Genomic DNA, 23,313 nt, shown 5'->3' with positions numbered 1-23,313 from the left:
AAATAGGTATAGTATTGCCAAAAATAATTTCTGTAAGTTCCATGAGCATAGGGATCATGTCTATTTTGTTAACCACTGTATACCCAAAATGGTGCCTGGCAAATGGTAAGCATAAAGTAAATAATTGTTGAGTGAATTAATGGTAGACATTGGTTCTTTTTTTTCCTTCAGCTCAAAACCTTGAGTATAATAGACACACAAATATTTATTAGATAAATAATGAATATACAGCTAAAGAGTAATTTATGTCTGGTGTCTTTTAGGGAAGGATTATAAGAAAACATTAACACCCAGATATGTTTATGTAAGTTGTATTATTAGATTTCAAAAATAATCTGTATTAAAATCTAGTGGTATGTCAAACTCTAAAAATCAATTCTGTTGTATCTAGTAAGTAAGCAAACAAGAATAAAAGTGACTCAAAAGTCCACAATGAAATTTGCATAGGGACCGCTAAGATAAACATGGCAAGTACAAATGTGATAGTAGGAAGCACTTTAATGAAACTTTACTTAAATACTTAAAGTATCCTCGGTAGAAATGTGAGGAATTTATCTCCAGTAAAGAAGTTTGTATTTGGTCCTGAGAATCATGGGCCAACTGAGATCTGACACATTGTTTCATGTGTTTTAAGAAGTGTTGTGATAGGAAGAAAGTTGAAATTTTAGATTGAGCAGATTCTTCTCTCTTCGGACATGTTCCCAGCCTAACCTGGTCTCTTCCTCATTGCCAATTCCTGGTCCTGACCCTAAGGTGTGGAATGTAGACCGAATGGAGAAAGAGTTGTCTCGGGGCCAACTTTAGATGTTGACAATGAAATAAAACATTGCTCTCTTTCCCTGTACATGGAAGCACTGCAGGGCCAGAGAGGAAGAGTGGTGAGTGAAAGGAAATGATTTCCGTCTGTTCTTAACTCTGATGCACAAAATATTTGTGTTAATGTGGAGTTTTCTATGTGGACTGTAATAAATCAGTGGAAGGTTTTTGGAGCTGTGGACTCTAGCTCAGGGCTGTTCAGCCTAAAGTTACTTCAGAAATTAAGTGATATTATCAGGGATTTTTTATTTTAGGCCAGTTAATCTCAGAGTTGTGCCTGGTTGATCTGTAAGATAATTGCTATCACCACATAGTTTCTTAACCTCCATCTTCTCCCACCCCAAGTTGAGATGATACACTAAAGAAAGGAGAGAAGCCAGAAGCCTCACTTTCAGTGACTTAAATAATCTTTCTTTCAACCTGTATTTTCCTGTGCCAGGTCTTATACTGGGTGCCTGAAATATAAAAGGTGAATAATATACTTACCTTCAAGGAGCTCTTACCTACCCTCAATAAGCAAAAGACTGAGGGAAATAAAATGTTCTTCTTTGTTAGGAAACCGTTGGAAAACTTTGCTTTAAGTACAACTGTTTGACAAGGCTGGATCAGTTACCCATTCACAATGTAGAACATTACATTATGGATTTTTGTGAAACAGGCGCATTTACAATTATTAGAGAAGAAGAGATGAATGTTCCCTTTAATACGTCATGCAAATTGTTCCAAATTTCTTCACTTGGCTATGGGCATACTTGTCTGGTGCTCTTAGTTGGGATTATTATAAATTATTAAATAAGTGACTTTAAAGGACCACAGGTTATAGAAGCCAGTGGCTCTGTTCCCAGCTTGTTCCATGTTTTAAAGCATGATCCATTCTGGCCAGGAGAGTTGCCAGGAAATTTGTTAATATTTAAAGCTCTTAATTTTGATTCAGTCAGTATTTATGGTATTGCTAGCCCTATATGTTGAAGGTCTTTAAAAACAAGAGATAACCATTTGGTTTACCAAAGATGGTGAAATTACTAATGTTTTATTATTGTTTGGTGTATTCTTACTATTTTGAATTAGGATGCTTTTTTCAAAAAAGCAAAAATACCCATATGGCTTGGTAGAAGACACCTTCCAATCTTAGTTTTATTACTAACAAGATGTATAATCTAGGACTTCACTCACTCCTCTCCAGTACTTGTTGCACAAACTAATTTCTAAAATCCATTCTACCCAATAAAGATGTTAAAAAATAAAAAAAATAAAATAAAATCCATTCTAGTTCTAAAATTTTCTTATTTTACAGTATTAGGGTTAGAAAGTATTGTGGGGAAGAAACAAGAGTTTAAAAATAAGGTTTGATGTTGACATCAATTAATTTAATGTAACATTTCTGTCCTCAGGTTTAGTGCCATCCAGTGTGCAGCTGCCGTCCCTAGAGCTCCTGCTGAATCCTCATCTTTTGAAAAGTTTGAGCAGTCAGATCTTCCGGTATCACCTGAGCCACAAGCCAGTAATGAGTTGACCACCAATGGTCATGGCCCACCTATCCCCAAACAGAGTTCCCAGCAGCCCAAAGGAATCATGGGCATGTTTGCTTCTAAAGCTGCTTCTAAAACCCAAGATGCCAACAAGGAAACCAAAACAGAGGCTAAAGAAGTAACGAATGTAAGTCTTCTTTAAAAATATGCTTTTACAGCTCAGAATGGGTAACTAGAAAAGCATTTAATAATTCCAGTGGTAGTAGTTTAATTATTTAAGGTTCTGATATTTAGTTCTGTTTTTTCTGCTTTAGTGTAAATCCTTTAGTTCTTGATACTCTCACCTGAAGTAGTCCTTTTTCTTTCGATAATGCTTCTCACCAAGCCTCAGATTCTCCTGTAAAATGTAATGCCTGCCCTGTACACATCATAAGATTATTGTGAGACCCAGTTGAAATAATGCAAAGAATTGTATATTAGCAGTATGTTATTTGGGAACATCTGTATTTTGGGCTTTGCCAGTGTATTTAACATTCTCATTCTATTTAATGAATTTTTCTTGTTTTTTTCTTTCATCCCTTTCCTTAGTTTTTTATTGTTCAGTCATCTCAACTAACTTAAGTGCGTTGACTTAAGAAAAGTCTCATACTATTAAAAATAATCTAGAAAAGCATAATTATTGCCATTATTATTATTATCATTATTGTCATTTTAAAGCTTCCACTTTGGGAAAGGAGAGGAGAGGGAGAGGGAAAGCAGTGACAATTATAGGACTCCTACTGAGTGCCAATAGTTTGGTCTTTGCTTCAATCCTCTTATCGCTTCTGTGAGGGAGACATTATCATTATCATCTTGCTAAGTAATTTGGATGTCATATTGCTATTAGGTGGTGGAATCAGCATTTAGCATTCCAATTAGGATGATTACAAATGTAATGTTTTGGAGGTTTTTCCCCATTTTGTACCATGTTGCCTCTGATGTGTTTTAATTCTGTCAAACTAAGTAGTTTTTAAATGTACTCTAAAGAAGTTTAGACATATTCATAAATAATAATTTTATAAAAACCGGGGAAAACTAAGCTTTGGCGATTAACACCAAATACAATCTGGTCTGGATTTGTTCTTATATCTAGTGCCTACACGTTTTAGCATAATAATATAGAGACTGTATGATCATGAGAGTGTGCTTTTCTATTGAAGAGATTTTTTGACTGCTACTTGAAGAACAGCCTAAACATTAGGAAAAAAAATCATGTGTGTTTTGTTTTTCTATGCTTTTAGGCATCTTCGGTAGGCAACAAGCCAACAGGGAAAGGGAATGCGATAAGCAATTTTTTTGGAAAAGCTGCTATGAGTAAGCATGTTCTTACCTTCCTTTGACTAATATATGAATGTTAATGTAATAACATTATATCTGAGGTGAAAGCCACCTTGTCCAGTTTTTAACCTATCTAACACACTACCATGTGGCATTCCCGCATCCTAACATAAACTTGTAGTATACAGATCTATATGTTGATGAATATAACCAACTGGAACAATAGATTTTATGGGTGAGCTGGGTTCAGTCGAGATATCCTGGAGGGTAGTTTACTTATTTCTATTTTTACTTCCTGCCTTGAAAAGAGAATTAAATATTTGTTTTATAGTGTTCTTGAAAATGGGTGTTAAAATAAAAGAGAAGTTTATTTATAATGGCCATTTATAAATATTTACTTTATGAGAAAGCAAATCTCCTTTATTTAAAAAAATATATTTAACCATTGTAAAGCAATTATACTCCAATAAAGATGTAAAAAAAAAAATATATATATATATATATATATGAGGATTTTTTCATATAGAAAGAACCGATAACTACATATTTTTGTACTTCTCATATCAAGTACACATCCCCCGGGGGTATGTGGCTAGAACACCAGGAACAATGCAGGAGTTGCAGGATAATTATGGCACACTTCTTGGAGCATAGCACTTTACAAAGATTTTGTGGGAAGCAGTTTTGTTACATGCCTATGCAAGTAAAATTAGTCAGAAATCTGCTTTTCTGTGATGGTCAAAATGGTAGTTAGGGGACAGATTGGGATAATAGTTTTTTTTATTAGCCATAAAAGCTATCAGAGGGCTTCCCTGGTGGTGCAGTGGTTGAGAATCTGCCTGCCAATGCAGGGGACACGGGTTCGAGCCCTGGTCTGGGAAGATCGCACATGCCACGGAGCAACTGGGCCCGTGAGCCACAATTACTGAGCCTGCGCGTCTGGAGCCTGTGCTCCGCAACAAGAGAGGCCTGCGCACTGCAATGAAAAGTGGCCCCCACTTGCCACAACTAGAGAAAGCCCTCGCACAGAAACAAAGACCCACACAGCCATAAATAAATAAATAAAAATTAAAAAAAATTTTTGGCTTGCACACACAAAAAAAATGCTATCAGAGAACATTTTTATGTTCTGAAAAAATATTGAAAATTTGCTACTTTCAGGTTATTGGGAGGCATGATTGTATTACTGCAGGCACAGTGCATGAGGAGGGCTCCCTACTTCTGTGAAAATATGTCATGCTAATGTCACTGGCCTGCACGGCTGGTGCTAGTCCACTATACCCAATCAGATTATGTGGTTTCTTGGCAACTTTGATGGGGCCCACATGTTTATTTGTTGTTGTTGTTTTTAATATGTTTGTAACCTTAAAAGCCAGTGAATTTTAAAATTACTATTATTTCTAAAATACATAAAACATGACTGCAAATTGTAAAAGTCAAACAGAAGTATACATTTATTTATTCATGTGTTTATTTAGCAAATATTTATTGAGCACCTACTACATGCTTGGCACTATTATGCACTAGTGATACAATGCAGAAAATGTCCTCATGGCCCTTATATTCTACTGGAGTAGAAAGACAAATAAATACAGAAAAAATAAAATACTTAATGATTGTAATAGCTAGGCAGAGAGTAACAGGATATTATGATAGAATGTAATAGAGGGAGGGGGGAAACCTGGATAAAATAAAGGAATGAAATATTCACTTAATTAAAAGAATGGCTTACAAAGCTGATTTATTTAACAGATGTTTTTTTCAAGGCTTAATGTTTAGAGTAAAATTATGAATGTTTTTATTGTATTTGACACATGACAAGATCAGTGCAATGAAAATGAAGCTTGAGAGCTGGATGAAGAGTTGATTGTTGGTATTTGAACCATTTAAAACTAGATGCCAGACAATAACAAGTGTTAGCAAGAATGTGGAGAAATTGAACCCTCATACATTGCTGTAGGGAATGTAAAATGATGTGCTCACTTTGAAAACAGTGTGGCAGTGCTTCAAAAAATTAAACGTATTTACCCAGCACTTCCACTCCTAGGTATCTACTCAAGTGAATTAAAACTGTGTGTCCACACAAAAACTTGTACAAATGTTCATAGCAGCATTATTCATAATAAGCAAGAAGGTCTATCATGTGATGAATGGTTAAATGATATGTGATGTATCCATATGATGGAATATTTTTCAGCCATGAAAAGGAATGAAGTACTGATACATGCTACAACATGGATGAACCTTGAAATGTTATGCAAAATAAATGAAGCCAAACACAGAAGGCCACATGTTATATGATTCCATTTACACAAAATGTTCAGAATAGGCAAATCTATAGAGACAGAAAGTATATTAGTGGTTGTTAAGGGATGAGTTGGAGAGTGATGACTAATGGGTACAGGGCTTCTTTTAGGGGTGATGAAATGTTCTAAAGTTGGATGGTGGTGTTGCAATTAAAAACCACTGAATTGTACACTTGAAAAGGGTAAATTTTATGATATGAATTCTGTTTCAGTAACAAAAACCTTAATGCTCTATATATTTCAAAAAATTATTGGTGACAAAATTAAAAAGTCATCATCTGTTACCATTCTTTGCTTAAAAAGGTGTTTCATATTTTTTGCGTATACAAAGGAGATGCTTTTCTGTTTTCAGAATTCATAAGCTGCATACTCTTGGGAAACATCTTTTAATCCCTCTGACTCTTAATTTCCTCATCTAACAAATGAGAATGTTGGTACTTCATAAAGTTGTATTCATTTTTTTCTAAGTGCTACGTTTACTATCATTTGGCTTGGGGGCTGTGATACAATGAGGGATTAGCAGGAGGCAGAAATGAAAACAGTTATAGCTAGAGTGGTAGTTGGAAAGGAGAAATGTTCTCTGACTAGACCATGAGCTCTGTTAGGACAGGGACTGTTTTTTATCCCTTTAGCCCCTGTGCCTAATATATTACCTGGCACTTAGTAAACTGTCAAAGGAATGATAGATTAATATTGCACGATGGGGTTATATGTCGTCTGCTATACTTTATTTACAGATAAAATTAAAGTCAATTTGGATTCAGAACAAGCAGTGAAAGAAGAAAAAAAAGTGGAGCAACCTCCACTGTCTGTCACTGAACCAAAGCTGGCAGCCCCTGTGGGCCTGAAGAAATCTAGCAAAAAAGCAGAGCCTGTTAAGATGCAGCAGAAGGAAAATAAAAGGTAGGAAAATTTTGTTACTTGTTGGGGAAGAGTGTCTCTGCTGGGGGTGAGAAGGTCTTTTTGGGCTTATTGACAAGCAGGCAGTTTTCAGCTGAGCACTAAATCCTACTAGGGATAGCCTTAGGGCTACAGCTGCATAACCAAAATGAAGAGAGAAGCTCCATAGCTTGTCTAGTGAAGCAGAACTTGAATCAGCCAGTTCAGATGATTTAGAGCCCAAAGCCAGTTTTTTGGGCCCCATTGCATTTAAATTGATTGTCTTCTCCTTTACTTCATTTTATATTTGTGGACATGGCATAAGCGTGCCTGATTGTATGTCTCTGTGTCTGTTTTTCACCTCAGGTTGCCAAATGAGGGGTTACTGTTTCCAGTGAAATTTAAGAGAAAAAGTTCTTTATTTTCTTTTTGTATCAATGAGTTTATTTTTCAAGTGGTAAAATGTAATTAGAAAAGAAAATAAAAAGCACACAAGCTGTTAAAAATGAATCCAGGAATTTGAGACACTACCTCATAGTTGGTAGGAGCTAGTCTGTTGAAAGAAATTCTAAAGGACACTGTCAGCACTGATAGGCCCAGACATACTTGACTTTTGTGGCAAGATTGGGGCTACGCTATTAGAAAACATCAACAAAATGCTGACGTTTCAGAGGGTCAGAGCTCTCTGTCCAGTGGGCCTCACCTCCTAGGAACATGTGATAGGGATGGATTAAAATGTTTCTAACCATGGGTATGACACTCGCTGTTGATGGTTATTGCCAGGAATGCATTCAGGATTTCACCACCAAGTAGGACATTAACTGTATGTTTTTAGTAGATGCCCTTTACTAGATTCAGGAAGTCTTTTCTATTCCTAGTTTGCTGAGATGTTTTATGAATAGGTGTTAAATTTTGACAGATACTTTTTCTGCATTTATTGAGGCGATCGTATGGTGTTTCTGTTAATGTGGTGGATTACACTGACTGGTTTTCAAATGTTAAACCAGCCTTGCATTCTTGAGATAAACCCCACTTGGTCATGATGTATTATCCTTTTTATATATTGCTAGATTTGATTTGTTAATGTTATGTTAAGAATTCTTTGCATCTATATTTATGGGGGCTATAATCAGTTAATTTCTTGGCTGGTAATGTCTTTGTCACATTTCAGTATCAAAGTTATGCCCATTTCATACAATCAGTTGAGAGGAGTTTCCTCCTCCTCTGTTTTCCAAAAGAGTTTGTGTAAGGTATGTATTGTTTCTTTCTTAAAAGTTTGATAAAATTCACCAGTGGACCCAGGCTTGGAGTTTACTTTGTGGGAAAATTCTTATTATGAATTTGATTTCTTTAAATAGAGCTATTCAAATATTCTTATTATTTTGGGGTCAATTTTGAATGTGTTTTTAAAGGAATTTCATCTGAGTTCTTGAGTTTATTGGCATAAAAATTTTTATAATATATATAGCCTTATTCTTTGAGTGTCTATGGAATCTGTAGGTATCACTATAGATTTCTTCATTCATTCCTAACATTGGTAATGTATACTTTTCTCATTATCAGTCTTGTAAAAGTCTTACTAATTTTATTAATCTTTTCTTGAAAAATAACTTTTACCTTTTAACATTTTCTATTTCATTGATTTCTGCTCTTTATTATTTCCTTCTACTTATTTTGTGTTTAATTTGTTATTTTTCTAGCTTAAGGTAGAAAAATAAGTTGATATTTAGTTACATAAGAAATAAGATTGAAGGTAAAAACTATGTCTTGTACTTATTTGTGTCTATAACACGCACTAGGCCCTTGATAAATTATTGTTGATTGAATGAATAGTGTGGTGGAGTATCCAGACAGAGGAGCTAAATAATGTCAAGATGGATCTAGGTTATTTGTCCAGTAAAATTTATCACATTGTATTTTATAGTTAGTGGTATTTATACCCATTTTTCCTGCCAGAACTTCTTGAGAACAATGGTATTTTCTTGATCTTTGCATCTGAGCGTTTAGCAAAAAGCCTTTATGTAGGTAGTAGCTGCTTATTTAATGCTTGTTGAATGATTGAAAGGCCAGTAGGGGAAGTAAGAAGGAATTTGGAAAATTTTTCAATAACCTGGTAAGTAGCTTACAGTGGTCTTTAGAGAGCTAGAGAAAGTTTTTATTCTGTTTACCCCATGAAATGACCTAGCTGTGGTCAGTTAGCAGAGTATCCTTATGGGTCTATTACGACTCTTACTTTCTACCCTCTGGAATTAAGATCATGAGTTATGAAGCAAGGCTGATAGTAGCACATGAATACTTATATTTTTATTTTGTGTAACATGCTTAAATTATTCCCAAACGGCAACAGGAAGCAAGTGGAGGTATCTGATGATGAGACAAAAGAAACTGAAAACACGAAGAAAAAGAGGAGAAGAATCAAACTTCCTGAGTCTGATAGCAGTGAAGATGAAGGTGGGCATTGCTAATTTTTCAAATTTTAATTTTAATTTTTGGCTAGTGGGATTGTCTCAGTCAATTTGGGATGCTATAACAAAAAATACTATAGACTGAGAGGCTTAAACAACAGGAATTTATTCCTCTCAGTTCTGAAGGCTAAGAAGTCCAAAATCAAGGTGCCTGCTGATTCAGTTCCTGGTGAGAGAGCTCTCTTCCTCATTTGTAGACAGACACTTTCTTGCTGTATCCTCTGTGGCAAAGAGAGAAATCATCTTTCTTGTGTCTCTAATCTCATTCATGAGGGCCCTATCCTCGAGACTTAATTATCTCCCGAAGGTCCGCCTCCTACTTCTATCATATTGGGGATTAGGGCTTCAATATATAAATTTTGAGGGAACACAAACATTCAGTCCACAGAAGGGTCAGTTCTTATTATGATGATTTTAGGCTCAAGGAGCTAAAAAGTTACTTATTATGGGTTACAGTGACAATAGTAATCCTAGCACTGAGAGACACAGTGTACCTATTTCTGTTTAAAACCTACTTTAACCTTTTGACAAGAACCATAATCTTATGGTAATTTGTCAAAGTAGCAAACACAAAGGGAAAGAGAATAAGGATTATTATATAAGGACGTTTTCTTTTTTAAAAAATAAAATGGAGCTCTTCCTTTGGGTACCTTCATGTGAATCTTATAAAATGGGTGATATTGTAGGCATCGGGGTATTGGTGGTGTTTTGTACCACATAAGTAAAACCATGCTAAGATGAAGAATCTGTATGGTCATTGTTGAGAGGGAATGACACTGTGAACCCTTCCAGTTTTAAGTTGTAGACACTGTTGTACAATAAGCGAACAGAATAAGGGCAAGAGTCTTGCCTGAAAAATTAATGTGCCTTTTAAAAGAATATCAGTTATTCTAAGAGCCAGTATCAAGTATCCTTCCCAAAATGTGTAAATGAATGTGTACAGAAAAAGGAGGAGACCAAAGAGAACAATACCTGGGTTGGACTGATATGCCAGATGACTTCGATCCTGAAAAGCCTGGTTTGAGAACCAGTGGTGAAAAGCTTGAGCTGCTGTGATTGATTCTCCATGAATTCATGGCCTAATGAGTATAAAACATTTTTGGTAATGGCCAGGGGAACTATCATCCAAAGGGATTCAGCATCATATAAAGGTAGACAAAAGCAAACAAACTGACACTAAAAAGAGATTAAAGAATAATGAATGCAAAAAAAGGAACCTGCTATGCTGTTGAAGGACAAAGCTAAACTTGTTAGACTCTACTGTTACCAGAAACTACTTTAAGAAGCACTGAAAATGGTAACAGAGGCTCCCCAAAAGTGGGGGGCTATTAGCTCAAGTGAGTGAAAAAACAAATTATATATACAGGTGACAGTAATGCATATACATAAGAAATTGTACAAGAAAGTTGAATATGTCTGTGGCAGAGGTACATCTTTGACTCTTCCATGGATTTAGGGTTTCCATTGACTGTGGAATGGATAGGGATAGGGTATTGTGAGCATCCCAATGGAGCAGTTGCTATATACTCATTCCATGTCATTTATCAAAATGCTTTAACCAAGACTACAGAAAGGAAGATTCCCAAGTGTGTGATGAAACAACCATCAAGGAACATTCTGACTGGTTAAGAGTTGAAGGAAATAGAGGCAAATCTATGCAGACACACAGGAAAATAACTTAGCAAGTAACTTAGGAATGTGTGCTAATTGGAACAGTTTTCCCTAAATTCCAACCAGGAAAAGAACTTGAAGAAGATTCTAAAAAAAGTCTTTGAAGCCATCATCCTAATGTACATTAAAAAAGTAAACTAGATACTCTAGTATTAGTGAAGGAGTCAGCTCTAAGTCAAGGAATTACTGTGGTTGATTGAACACTCTTTACATACTTCTGAAATATTCTCTGTAGTTCTGATCCTTAGCTCACAAAAATAATACCCTTAAGTGATTAGAAATATGAGTGGGGTTATTTAGTTTGGAAGGGAGAAGAAATGTGAAAGAGGTGGACAACCTATAATAGCAGATGATATAAAGCAGAGGCTTTCAAATTTTTTTTTCTGGCAAAGATAATTTTTGGCATCTGACTAAATTTATAAACCTTTGCCATTTTATTCCTAAATTTCTTCTTTGTCTCAAAGCCAGTGGGATTTCATTTTAAACATTCATACAGTCTCTAACCTATTATTGTTTTATTTCTGTTACACTATTAGTTCAATATGCTGTCTTCAGCTGGAAGTTAGTACATGAGCAGCAGGAGTGGAGGAAATGGCAGAGACTTTGCAGTTAGACAGACCTGGGTTTAAATCTTAACCTTTACCACTGACCATGTGACTTTAGGCAGATTACTTAACTTAATCAATTCCTGTTTTCTCGTCTCTCATATAGGGATGTTATCACAAACTGTGCCGGCCTTGTATGAACATTAAATAAGATGCTGCGTCAAAAGTGCCGAGACAGTGCTTAACATAGAGTCAGTTTTCTTATTATTCACCCCACTTTTCCTATTGAAATTCAGTAAGCGTTTAATGGTAATAAACACGCTTGAAAGTACCTTCTCTCAGAAAATTCCCGTCAACTTCATATCCTTAACTCTACCCAAGGGACTGTTCCTTTCTCTTTCTCCCTGGCAGAGTCATAAGCACCTTTAGCAGTTCTATTGTACATACTCCCTTTGTAAAGCAAGAAAAGGCCAGACCCAGAGAGAAACAACATTAAGAGTACTATCTATATTGCTAGGAAAAAGTTTTAAATGGTATGTTTCAGTCCTTGCTACCATTTTCAGTCCTTGCAAATTGCTTATAGAGAATGTTAAGCAAATGACCCACCGCCCCTTTTTTAAAGGTTAAAGGAAGCTATGAATGATTTTCAGGAATCCTAGTTACCCATCTCTTCCAGAAAACTCTCTGATAAACAGTGGTTACATTACTGGATCCCTGCAATTAGTTTTACCACAGCTCTTATGCTGCCCCAACAAAGGTTGCTTTCCTGGCGTGAGTGATGTTTCATTCCTTATGGTTATGTCACTAAAAATATATTGAGGGAGAATGCTTGGCTTGGTAATAAAGACTAAGGTAGACAGACATGGATTCTAGCATATGAATGTGGGCAAGTTTTAAAAAAGTCTCTTTGAACCTCAGTTGTATCAATATAAAACAAATAGTAACAGTGATTTTGTAGGGTTATTATGAAAATGAATGATTAATGTTTGTAAAGCCCAGAAAATTCTAGTTGCTTTCCCTGTCCTTCCTTTCTTAAAATATTTTGTTTAAAAAAATTTTTTTAAACAAAGTAATACATGTACACAATTTCAAAAATCAGATAAAATACAAGTTTTATAATATATAGTAACGTCTCCTGTCAGACTCACCTAATTGACTGATGCTTCCCTTGTCAACTTTTTCCCATCTGCCTTCCATCTTCCAGGGATTTGTTGAAATTTCTTATTCATTAAGAGCTCTTGGCTCCTCTGGTGTTCTCTTCCCCATTATGAGAGGGTTACAACATTTCTTTCCTTTATTATCGTTATAATGTTTCTCTTTGGGGGTGTGTGGAAGGGAGAAGGAGGTATATGCTGAATCTTCCTTGACCTAGAAGCTCATCATCCCAAATTTAGTTCAGAAAATGATTCTTTTCCTTTATTTAAAAGAAATTATTACTGTATATTCAGTGCTAGGGAAATCATGGTGCCTCTGCCTGTGTGGAGCTTAGAGTCTGAAGGTGAAGTGTAGATAAACAGTCCATACAGTGCAGTGAGAGGGGTCTTAGAGGGTGCCACTGGGATTGTATTTTTCTTGGTTAAGTCAACTTGTTACAGAACTGGAAATAGAGTAAGAACTCTTAAACTTATTGCTGAGAGTACTCAAAATTCCTTTTTTTTGGCATCCTCACCACATAAACTTCACTCCCACCACTGTAACACATTGCGACACAGCTTTCTTAATAGCTATACCTTCAGAAAAACGTGTGCTTGGTTCTGTGGTTTGACTGGACTTTTGCTTCCTTGAGCTCCCATCATGTTCTAGTCTCCCAGAGCTGGTTAATAGCTGGACCACTTTCCTTTTATGTTTTTACTTCCTAGAGCTTATAAAGTTTTGGGGCCCATTTCATACTTGAAGTGTATATTTTATTGTTTCTTTCTGGCTGTTGTTCTGCTTCACCTCTTTAGGTCATTTGGCCTTGAACCCTCCACTGTCATAATTTTTAACACTGACCTAATCGGTTGGGAGAATTTCAGATCCAAGACTTGTGCTAAGAATTTGAATACAGCCAGGAGATTCAGGGAGCAGGTGAGGCTAAGCAGCTTACCCAGTCCCTTGACCAGCAATTTCTTTGTCGTAATTAAGCAATAGGTCAGCTGAGGATTTTCACTTCCTCTCTTATGGGCCTTATACTATTTCTGGAACTATTCAGAAATGATGGGATCCCTCTGGTGGTACTGTCGTTTCAGGTGGTACCACTTCCATAGCAATATTTCTCTCCTTAAAATATTCTTTCCTGCTAATCTCAGTGTAGCAACATAAGCCTCATCAGTGCGGCAAGTGAGAAGTAGTTCCCAAACACATATTAACAAGCAAGTCCTAGTTGTTAGAGCTGTAATTGTGATCATTGTGTCAAAGATGATTTCCCCACCCCCCAGTTTATGCTCTTAATATCAGCTGGAAAATTTCAGTCTAACATACATCTCAAGTGATGGCAAATAATCCTCAGACCACAGTCACAAAATCACTGTTAACTATTATTTCTGTTTTATACAACTGAAGTTCAAAGAGATTTTTTTTACAACTTGCCCACATTCATATGCTAGAATCCATGTCTGTCTGCCTTAGTCAGGCATTCTGCCTCAATATAATTTTAGTGACATAAGCATAAGAAATGTGGATGCGTCAGTGTATTTTAAATATATTTGTAATGGATTTGTAGCTCTTCAGATGAAAGGTACTCACATTTGGTATAATCTGAGGATTATCTCCATTTACTTGATCTTAAGAGAAAATGTCTGGCCCTGAGTGGTAAGGTAGCATGGGATAGTTGGAATAGTAAGGCTATGGAATCAGACTGACTGGGGTCTAAAACCTCCTGCCTCAGTTGCAAGCTTTGTGCCCCTGACAAGTTAACTAACCTCTCTGAACCTCTGTTTACTCAACTCTAATGTATGAATAATAGTATTAGTTTCTTAGGTTTGTTGTGAGGATAAAGTAAAATAATGTAAGTGAAATACATGACACATGGTAGATGATCAGTGGATATATATTTTTTTTGATCAGTGGATATTTATAAAACAGCTTCATACTTTGACTTATCTATAAAAGTAGAAGCTTAGCTAAGATGATCTCTAAGGTATATTCCGGCTCTAATAATTCTTGATTCTTTGATTCTCTTTGTATGAAAATTAATAAAATATGTATTTTAAAGATATTTATAGTTATATAATTGCAGAGTCCTTGGTTGTCTTGAATTACTGCTTGCAAAATAACCCTTTGTTAGACATGGAAGTTTAGAGAGCCAGTGGAGAAGGCATTGTACCAGACACTGCTGTAGTTCTCTTATCTAAGCTTGTTTCCTTATTTCAGTCATACCAGACTCTCCTGGGGCTCATGAAGCTGAGTCACCATCCCCACCTCCTCCTGCTTCTCCATCTCCTGAACCAGTGCCGAAGACTGAGCCAGAGCCTCCTTCTGTCAAGGTACAACTTTACTGGGATGTGTCCTTTATCGCCCAAGGATAAAACTACTCTGCTACATTAGTTCGCTGCTGTACACTTCACAGATGTCAGTAACCGGCTCCTGTCTCGTCCTGCTCTCCTATAGGTAGTGCAGAATGGGCATTCCCTCTCTTCTCACCTGAAGAGGGAGTTCAGCCATAAGGTGTCATCTCAGGAATGTGGCCAAAGTCAATCCTGGGAGCTCTTTTGTTTTTCGTTCCCTCCAGCTTTAGGGCAGCTGTGCCACCCAACTCCTGTTGGCATTGTGCAAAGTGAAGTCTTGCAGCAGAGTGTGTGAAAGACAGAGTAGAACAAACAACTTATGCAGATTTGTTGCTCTTCCAGAAAAGGGCTGCAAATGGGGAAATACAGTTTTCAATGATCTTCATCTGGCTCTTGTCTGCTTCTGTTAGTGTAGATAATGAAGGACTGAGAAGATGGGTGGGTTTTTTCCTTTATGAATATTAGTTTTCCTTAATTCATTGTGTTAAGACTCATTTGCACTGATTTCCTCATTAGCTGAAGAGAAAATGGGGTGGACGACCAGTGGAAAGAAAAGGAAGTTGGTATAAGTAATACCTTTTGATACTAAATTAGACAGTTGTAATGTTGCAGTGTCAAGATTGAACTAGCAGGTATCCACGGCAAGGGTGGATGCCGTGGAGACCTCTGGTCTGGTTTAGAGGCCTTCCCTGAGTGCTTCCATAGTATCTGTTGTGGCTTTCCATTAAAGCCCTTACCACAGTGAATTGCAATGGTCTGTTTTCTTTGTCTCTCTCCTCCACTAAGGCCCTTGTCCTATTGGTCTTTTTAACCTTGACGCCTGCACTACCCAACAAAAGTTTGTTGACTGAATGAACACAGTTCTTTGCTCAACATGCTACTTTTCTTCTCACAGTGAAGTATCAATGAGCGTAACTTGTCTATGGTTGGGCTGATCCCCTAAAGGGAAATTTGTAGATAACTTGTTTAACTTTTTATCATCATAGAATATTGGAGGGTGATTGTTATAGAGTAAAAAACTTTTGTCATTTTTCTCTGTAGCTTGATTGGTCAATTTAATGTCGTATCCTCTGATCTTCCTATGATCTTTTAGGGCTCAAGTGGAGAAAACAAAAGAAAACGAAAACGTGTGCTAAAATCTAAAGCCTTTGTGGACGAGGAGGGCTGCATAGGTAAGAAAATTTTTTGACTCCAAATCCAGAGATAGAGTTATTACCATGGAGAGCACCTTAATCCCTTACAGAGCAGGGTGCCTCAGACTTTAATATGCACATGATTCATTCCCAGGTGGTGCTGGGCTGCTTTCCTGTGGCCCACACTTTGAGTAGTGGAATATAGGGAACACTACAACTAAAGTCAGAATACCTGGGTTTCTGTTTGGGTAATATGCTTGAGATCTTGCATAAAGGTCACATCATCTCTGGTGGGGAGTTTCTTGATCTGTGGAGTGGAGGGAAAATACCATTTTGCCTACATGTGGGATTGTTGTGAAGATTCATGTGAAGTAATATATTTAAAAAACACTTTCAAGATGGAAACCACAATACCAATTTTAAATCATAGACATTGAGAAACATTTGGGGTTTTTTTGAATGTTTGTTTTATACATTTGAACAGTGGAAAAGAAGCTCCTATAGAAGACTAGACTCTGAAGAGAGTGTCAAGAGTCTTCTTTGTGTTTTGTCCCATTTGTTCTGTAGAGGGGTCTGACTCTTCCAAATCACTTTCTTTATGTTTCCTGCTTGTAAGCCATGTTAGGTAAAAGCATGTGCTTTTTATGGAGGCCTTTTTATGTGCTTTTTATGGAGAGGGAAATTAGAATTCAGGCCTCAAGTCATTGCTTGATTCTTCAGCCATGTTTTAGCTTGTTCTACCACGATTGACCGACTTCTGTGGGGCTTTTAAGATTTAGCACTTGAGGCCCGATGAGATGTTCAGATCCTGGTACTGTCTTTTGTGTTTGTAAAAAGTTGTCGGTTTAGGCTCTTCAACCGCTTGTTAGTGAGATAGCCGAGAATTGTCATTTCTCCTTTCCTGTGGCACCTGCCACACGCTGGCTCTCCTAGAGAAGTATTTTTTCCCTTTCTTGATTTTCCTTTTCTGGTTCAAATTTTTGTCTTAAAAAGATTGATAGACTCTGAAGAATCAACTTTCCCTAGGCAATGTGGTTGTTAAAACTAGTGAAGACCTTTCATCAGACTCGAGCCCTCTCCCATTCCCCACCTCCCACTCATCTGAAAAGGCCTCAGCCATTTTAATTGTAGCATGTGATTGGGAATAAAATTCCTTACACAGGAAATATCTGTCTTTTCAGTGATAACTTTCTTGTGCCTATGAATTCTGGATTTTGGTCTTTTTTTGTTTTGTTTGTTTTTTGCTTTTAGTCTTCTAGTAATGAATTTCAAGCCTCTTGGTTTGACTGTTAATGGTAATTTACATATTTACTGTTGAATTTTTTATTCTTTTTTCTTTTAAACTTAAGAGGACAAAAGCATCAGTGCCAGTTTTTCCCTCCTGCTACCCCAAAAGAAAAGTGTCAAAAATATCTTTATGGGAGTTCATTGGGAATTTGGGGCTAATTACCTATTACTTTGTTCAAAACATAGTACTCAAATTTTGGCCAGGTATGGGATGTGAACTTTTTTGTACTCCTGTCTCCAGACAGGACTATTAAGAGCCTTGGATGCAACAATGAAAACTGTGCTCACATAGCACATTTTTTTTTAAGGTTTTTAGTCCAAGGTCAACCTAATGAATCTTGGCTCCTGTAACCAATAAAGGAGTTCTGCTTTCCTCTCTCTGCTCAGACTGTTCCAAATGTACCAGCACAGGGGGCTTCTCCTGTCCTGTGCTGGATGGGAGTTGGTCTGTGGGCTTAAAAAGCTGATCTTTCCCTTTCTGTGAGTTTACTACAGGGACTGGGGAGTTGGGCCCCTGAGATAAATTTGGGGTGGACTTCTGGACAGGGTGGATTTCTAAGAGCAAAACAGTTGAGTGGAAAAGAATTCTTCTACCCATGCAAACTGGGCCTGTTTTTATGGCAGCCCAGAAAAGTGGCGTGTTGTTCAGCTAAAATAAAGGTCCTGTATTTTTAAGTTGAAATCTCCTTTGTTCTGTAGTTTGAAGTAGCCACAGCTTTGAATATAGAAATGCTCCTTTTAGCCCTTAAGGTATATACAAAGTGTTCTGCTTAAGAAATTCTGTTGGTGCTGCCCTGACTGGTTTTTAACTCCCTCAAGCAGTGCATTGCACAGAATCGGCAATGAGACAACCAGTGGTTAGTCATGAAATAATGAGCTAATTGATGCTGAAGTTTAATATTACAGACATGCCACCATTTGAATACATAATATAGCTTATGGAGGAGCAAGTCTTGTCTTTTCTATATCTGTAGGTGGCTCTTTAGAATTCCCTAATTTGAGATATTGAGTAAATAACAGCTCATAATTTTGTTCTAAAATCCAGTTATGTAATGCTTTTGAAGTTGCATCAGGATGGAGATGATGTTCTGGGATCATAATTGTTGAACTAACAGGTATACTATGGAAATTCCTGAAGTATCTTAGAGCAACATTTCTTAAACTTTGTTGAGTAGATGCATTACTTGAAGATCTTGACAAAATTCAAATTCTGATTCAGTAGGCCTGGGTTAGGACTTGAGATTCTGTGTTTCTAATAAGCTCATGGGAGATTCTAATGCCTCTGGTCTGTGGAGCCTTAAGATCTTCAAGAACGCTTAGTATATATTTAAAGCTTACTAGTGTTTTTTTAGCCTCTTAGTTGACAGGGGTCAGCCAAAGTGACTTCTAGGCTGTTGAAAGTAATGACAAATCCTAGGAACTCTTAGGGAGGGGACTGTTGATTATGCAACCTTAATAAGAATAGATGAATAAGGTGAAGGAGTACTCCACTGGTTATAGCCAGTTGACCTCCAGCGTGGCCCATTGCAAGAGGAAAATATAGCACTGAAGAGTGCTTGCCAAAGATTACTGGGTGTATTTGTACATTTCGTAGGGCAGCATATCACCTTTTACAGGGGAGCAAAGAATGGTGATTCTCAAGGTGTGGTCCCCAGACCAGCAGCATATCAGCATCACCTGGGAACATGTTAGAAAAGCAAATTCTTGGGTCCACCCCAGACCTATTGAATCTAAAACTCTGGAAATAAAGCCCAGCCATACGTGTTTAAATGAGCCTTCAGGTAATTCTGATACACATTAAAATTTGAGACTATGTAAGTGACAGACTAGGTATTAGAACACAGGTGTATTTGATTCCAAAGCCTATGCCTCTAGAACAGTTCGGCGGTTATATTTTATTAGAAAGAAATGATCAATAATCGAGAGCTTAAAACTATCATTGTATGTTAATGGGAAAAAATACCTTTCACTTTACTCATTTGAATATTATGCATATTAGGTTACTCTATTCAGCTAAGAAAAGGTGTTTTCCTTTTTCCATCATTTGCTGAGAAAGGATTTAGATGACGTTGACGGTACAGCTGCTGCATCTCTCTAAAGTCACAGGAGGGTGGCATTGTACTGTTTCTTGCAGTTGGTGTGTGCACTGCAGTAGTATTGAAGAGACCCTCATCAGTTCTGGGACATCATTGTTGGAAGCGATTGTCTGTGCCTGTGCCCTTTGGGGGTTCCTTATAGTGACTCCTCACTGGTATAATTTTTTTTAAGTTTCCAGTGGGGAGGGATCAGTGAATTTTATTGGTAGGAGAAAAGACGCACTACACCCTTGGCTGACAGGGAGTAAAAACACTGGGAACTTTTTCTCATTTTATCGTTGTCCTTCCTTAAAACTATCAAGTTTGTCATCTGACCAAGTTTGCTTGAGATAGTCATTCTTCATGATGTAGACCATTACTAAATCCTGGGTCACTGAGAACCAAGGACTGAGTAGTTGAGTAGCTAATCTCCAGTTCATAGTGGGTGACATCAGGATAGGACTAGCAATGAGTCTTGCTAGGTAGGATGGGGACTGGCTGGTAGAGCAGAGCTTAAGACCAGGAAAACCAGTGATGGAAATGGCAGGCACTGTGGGTCAGGGAGGTGAGACTGAAGAAGTCAGTCAAAGCATGGAGGTAGAAGTAGGTGTTTGAGATGCAGACAGTTCTGATGTAGAGCTCCACAAGTTAGCTAAGAATAGACCAAGGCCCAAATGCAGGATTTGGGCAACCACATGATAAGGGCCCACTTAAAGCCATGGGGCATAGCAGCGATGGAGTAAGGGTGAATGTTGATTTTGAGCCCCAGCTAGAGGCTGTGTGAGCTCAAAATACTGCTTCCTCCCTGAGGCGGGTTCTGATCTCCCAGCGGGATTGAGCTGCGATGGTCAGTGAGCACACCTCCCTTGGTCAGTGGGTCTGAGGGGATTGGAGTGAACCAGACATCTCATTCTCTCTCGAGAGCTGTGTTCTAAATGACTGAACCCACTCATATCCCATTTTTTTCTTTATTCTTCCAGTAACTGAAAAGGTCTACGAGAGTGAATCCTGCACAGATAGTGAAGAAGAGCTTAAGATGAAGACTTCCTCTGTACATAGGCCTCCCACCATGACTCTGAAAAAGGAACCCAAAGAGGAACGAAAGGGCCCAAAGAAAGGAACTGCTGCTCTGGGCAAAGCCAACAGACAAGTGTCCATTACTGGCTTCTTCCAGAGGAAGTGAACTGCCATCTCTGTTAGGTCTAGAGATGTGGAGTGGTCAAGGGACAAGACCAAGACATACAGACTCTCACTTACTGTGTAAGTTCATCCAGTACCTCACCTCATCTTTATCAAAAGACTGTTTTTCCATCCTGTGAGGTTTATACAGCTTCTGGTTTTCAACAAAAAGGAAATCACCTGGAAGCAAGAGGCAAAAGAATATTTCAAAAGCTGTTATCTTCCAACATTTTTTAAGCACAATTTTGACCTGTCCAGGAGAAGAATTCATTCCAAAAATAAATTGGAACAGGTTTCAGAATTATCACTGAAGCCATTAGTGGCTAATCCACTGTGCCCTACCCACCCTGTGCCCTTATCCATCCATTTATGGCTCAGGAAGTGATCCTCCTTGTTCTTTTGTATTTTGTGGACTTGTGTGGGTATTCTTTTATGCCTGGATTTTACTGGATGTGTTTACCACTTCCCCATCCTCCCTTCCCCACTACCACACTTTTGTGTGAAGCATTTTCTGTAAGTCTTTTAAATCTTGGTTGGACTAAAGGCTGAAACAAAAATCTCCCGGTAATCCTCTTTTCCTCCATTATGAAGTACACTGACACCTGGCCACAGACCAGCACATTACTTGTGTTCTAGCCCTTTCACAAAAGCTCTTACTCTCGAGCCCTTTATTCGCAATTAGTGGTTAGGGAAAAGCCTCAGGCAGAGCACAAATAGAAATGTAATGATGTATTCAACCCCACCAGAAATTACTTAGAGTCAACGTTGATGACATTAGAGGACTTGTCATGTTGCTGACACAGGCTGTGCTTTATACTACACTTGGTGATTTTTGTCTCCTCCTGTCTCTCCCTTTCCCACTCTCAGTACCTAGAGAGGGAAACCCATACAGTGAAATGAAGGCTAAAAAGAGAAGTCCCTTCTTACATGCAATGTACAACAGTTAAGTAAAATTTCTCCTTTTCAAGGAAACTGAATGTTTACCAGGAAGGTAATGAGGAAGAGGTAAAGCACATTGTCTGTTGATGCTGCTCCTCTGTATTTTTAACTTCCTCACATGCTTAGAAGTACAGGCTCCCCAACAAGAGATGGAGAGACTGAGTCATTGGTAGATCTAAACATTTTCATTTGTTACTTATGGAAAATCATTTATTCCAGTGATAACTTGGAAGCACCTTCCTTTATGGCTGGACAGTGAGCTCAGGGGATGGAGGTGGTGTGGCGGTGACCTTGCACAGTGAGCTCTGGGGAAAGGAACACAGGCTCAGCTGCTGGAGTGACTCATGACTTAACAGACGAGGGACGTCTGACTTGCTTCTTGCTCCTTCTGCCTTCGCCTGGTGTATGTCGTAAGTGATGCAGTCAGCCGTCTACTGTTTAAGGTTAGGATTGTGACTGACCTTAGATTAATAGGAGCTTCTTTAGCAACTGTCACCCAGGGCCCTCCAGCCAGGCACCCCATGGACTTGATTAAAACCAGAGGTTTGGGAGATTAGTCCCAGCATTGCATTACGTCTACAATTTGAGAAGGCTGAGGCTTTGTGCAGCAAGCTGAATAAAAGTTGACACATTCCAAACTCCTTTCTTTTTAAAATGTAAAAGGTTGGAGAGAAGGGTGGAAAGGCTGGATTTAACTTTACAAAAAACTTCTGGAGAGGAATCCCTTTTAAATGGTTATTTTCGCCATTGCCTCTAGTCATTTTTCTAAATAGAAATGGAAAATTAAAGAAAAAAAAAAGCAACAATCCAGCCTTTTTAAAAAAAATTATCATGCTGGGATCTCTAATTAAATCACATTTTGAATTGGAAAACTCTGGTGCTCGTGGAGTTCTGTCTTTGCAAGCATAATGCAAATCCTGTGGTCACTGTGCCCAGTATGCTGCCTACACTCTGAGCCGTCTGCAAGGCTTATTGAGTAGTAAGTGCTGGCTGTTTCCTTTTTGTAAAAAAAAAAAAAAAACTCTACCATGTTATCCACATGAGTTAAATAAATTTGAGAAGTTGTTTTAAAACAGTGCTTCAAACTGATTGTCTGATGAATCTGTTACTTGACAGGATGGCAACAGTGTATGCAGTTATTTAAACTCTGAACAGGAACAAGGCTGGTTTTCAGTTTATATTGTTAAAACTGCATACCCATAGTCTGAGATGGACAAGTTATTTGCTGTCTTCATCATTTTTTCAGTCCTGTGGGAAATCTTAGATTCAGCCAACCTCATTTTTTAGTTCCTTTAGAAGAAAATCTAGTCCTGATCTTGCACATTGTGTTAGTCTGGCTTCACCACTTGCTGGCTCTGTGACCTTGGGCAGATTTCTAAGCCTCAGATTCTTTATCAAAATAGAGCTCAAACAAGTTACCATGGGCCACCAAGAGTGAAGTAATGTGTATACAGAGTAAATTCGGCACACGTAGGTGCTCTGCAAATGATGGCTTCCTTCTTGATGTCATAAATGATGCAGTCAGCCACGAACTTCCTGAAATGTTATCAAGGATATGACCCAGATGTTACACTCTTTCAAAATATTCATTCTGGTTGTCAGTGTGGTCAAAGAGGGAAGATAGTTACCTTATTTTATGAAAGGTTTTAGAGAGTATATTTTCTTATTGAGAGAAAGTGAGATTCGTAGACGGCTATATTTACTATTCATTAAAACATTTATTGCGTATCTCCTATATGTCACGCTT

The 23,313-nt window shown here is 37.8% G+C and overlaps 1 protein-coding gene across 2 annotated transcripts in view; it reads left to right on the top strand.

Annotated features, from left to right (window-relative positions):
• POLD3 (DNA polymerase delta 3, accessory subunit) overlaps positions 1-23,198 on the top strand; it is a 41,610-nt gene extending 18,412 nt beyond the window's left edge. Inside the window, exons 6-13 of one of the 2 annotated variants that reach the window (XR_003005570.1) lie at positions 2,208-2,472; positions 3,566-3,638; positions 6,646-6,811; positions 9,135-9,238; positions 14,820-14,932; positions 16,047-16,125; positions 20,429-20,708; positions 21,786-23,198. Coding sequence is in view for 1 of the 2 variants with exons in the window: in XM_024761992.1 (XP_024617760.1) it covers positions 2,208-2,472; positions 3,566-3,638; positions 6,646-6,811; positions 9,135-9,238; positions 14,820-14,932; positions 16,047-16,125; positions 20,429-20,631 (1,003 nt within the window). In the remaining variant the exon portion in view is untranslated. Of the gene's footprint in view, positions 1-2,207; positions 2,473-3,565; positions 3,639-6,645; positions 6,812-9,134; positions 9,239-14,819; positions 14,933-16,046; positions 16,126-20,428; positions 21,187-21,785 lie in introns of those variants that run through there. The other variant, XM_024761992.1, reaches the window with a different exon arrangement.
• Positions 23,199-23,313: the final 115 nt, after the last annotated feature.

This window comes from Neophocaena asiaeorientalis, unplaced genomic scaffold (assembly GCF_003031525.2).
Source record: "Neophocaena asiaeorientalis asiaeorientalis breed wild unplaced genomic scaffold, Neophocaena_asiaeorientalis_V1.1 scaffold263, whole genome shotgun sequence".
Classification (NCBI taxonomy): domain Eukaryota; kingdom Metazoa; phylum Chordata; class Mammalia; order Artiodactyla; family Phocoenidae; genus Neophocaena; species Neophocaena asiaeorientalis.
This window is presented reverse-complemented; position numbering and strand designations above follow the sequence as displayed.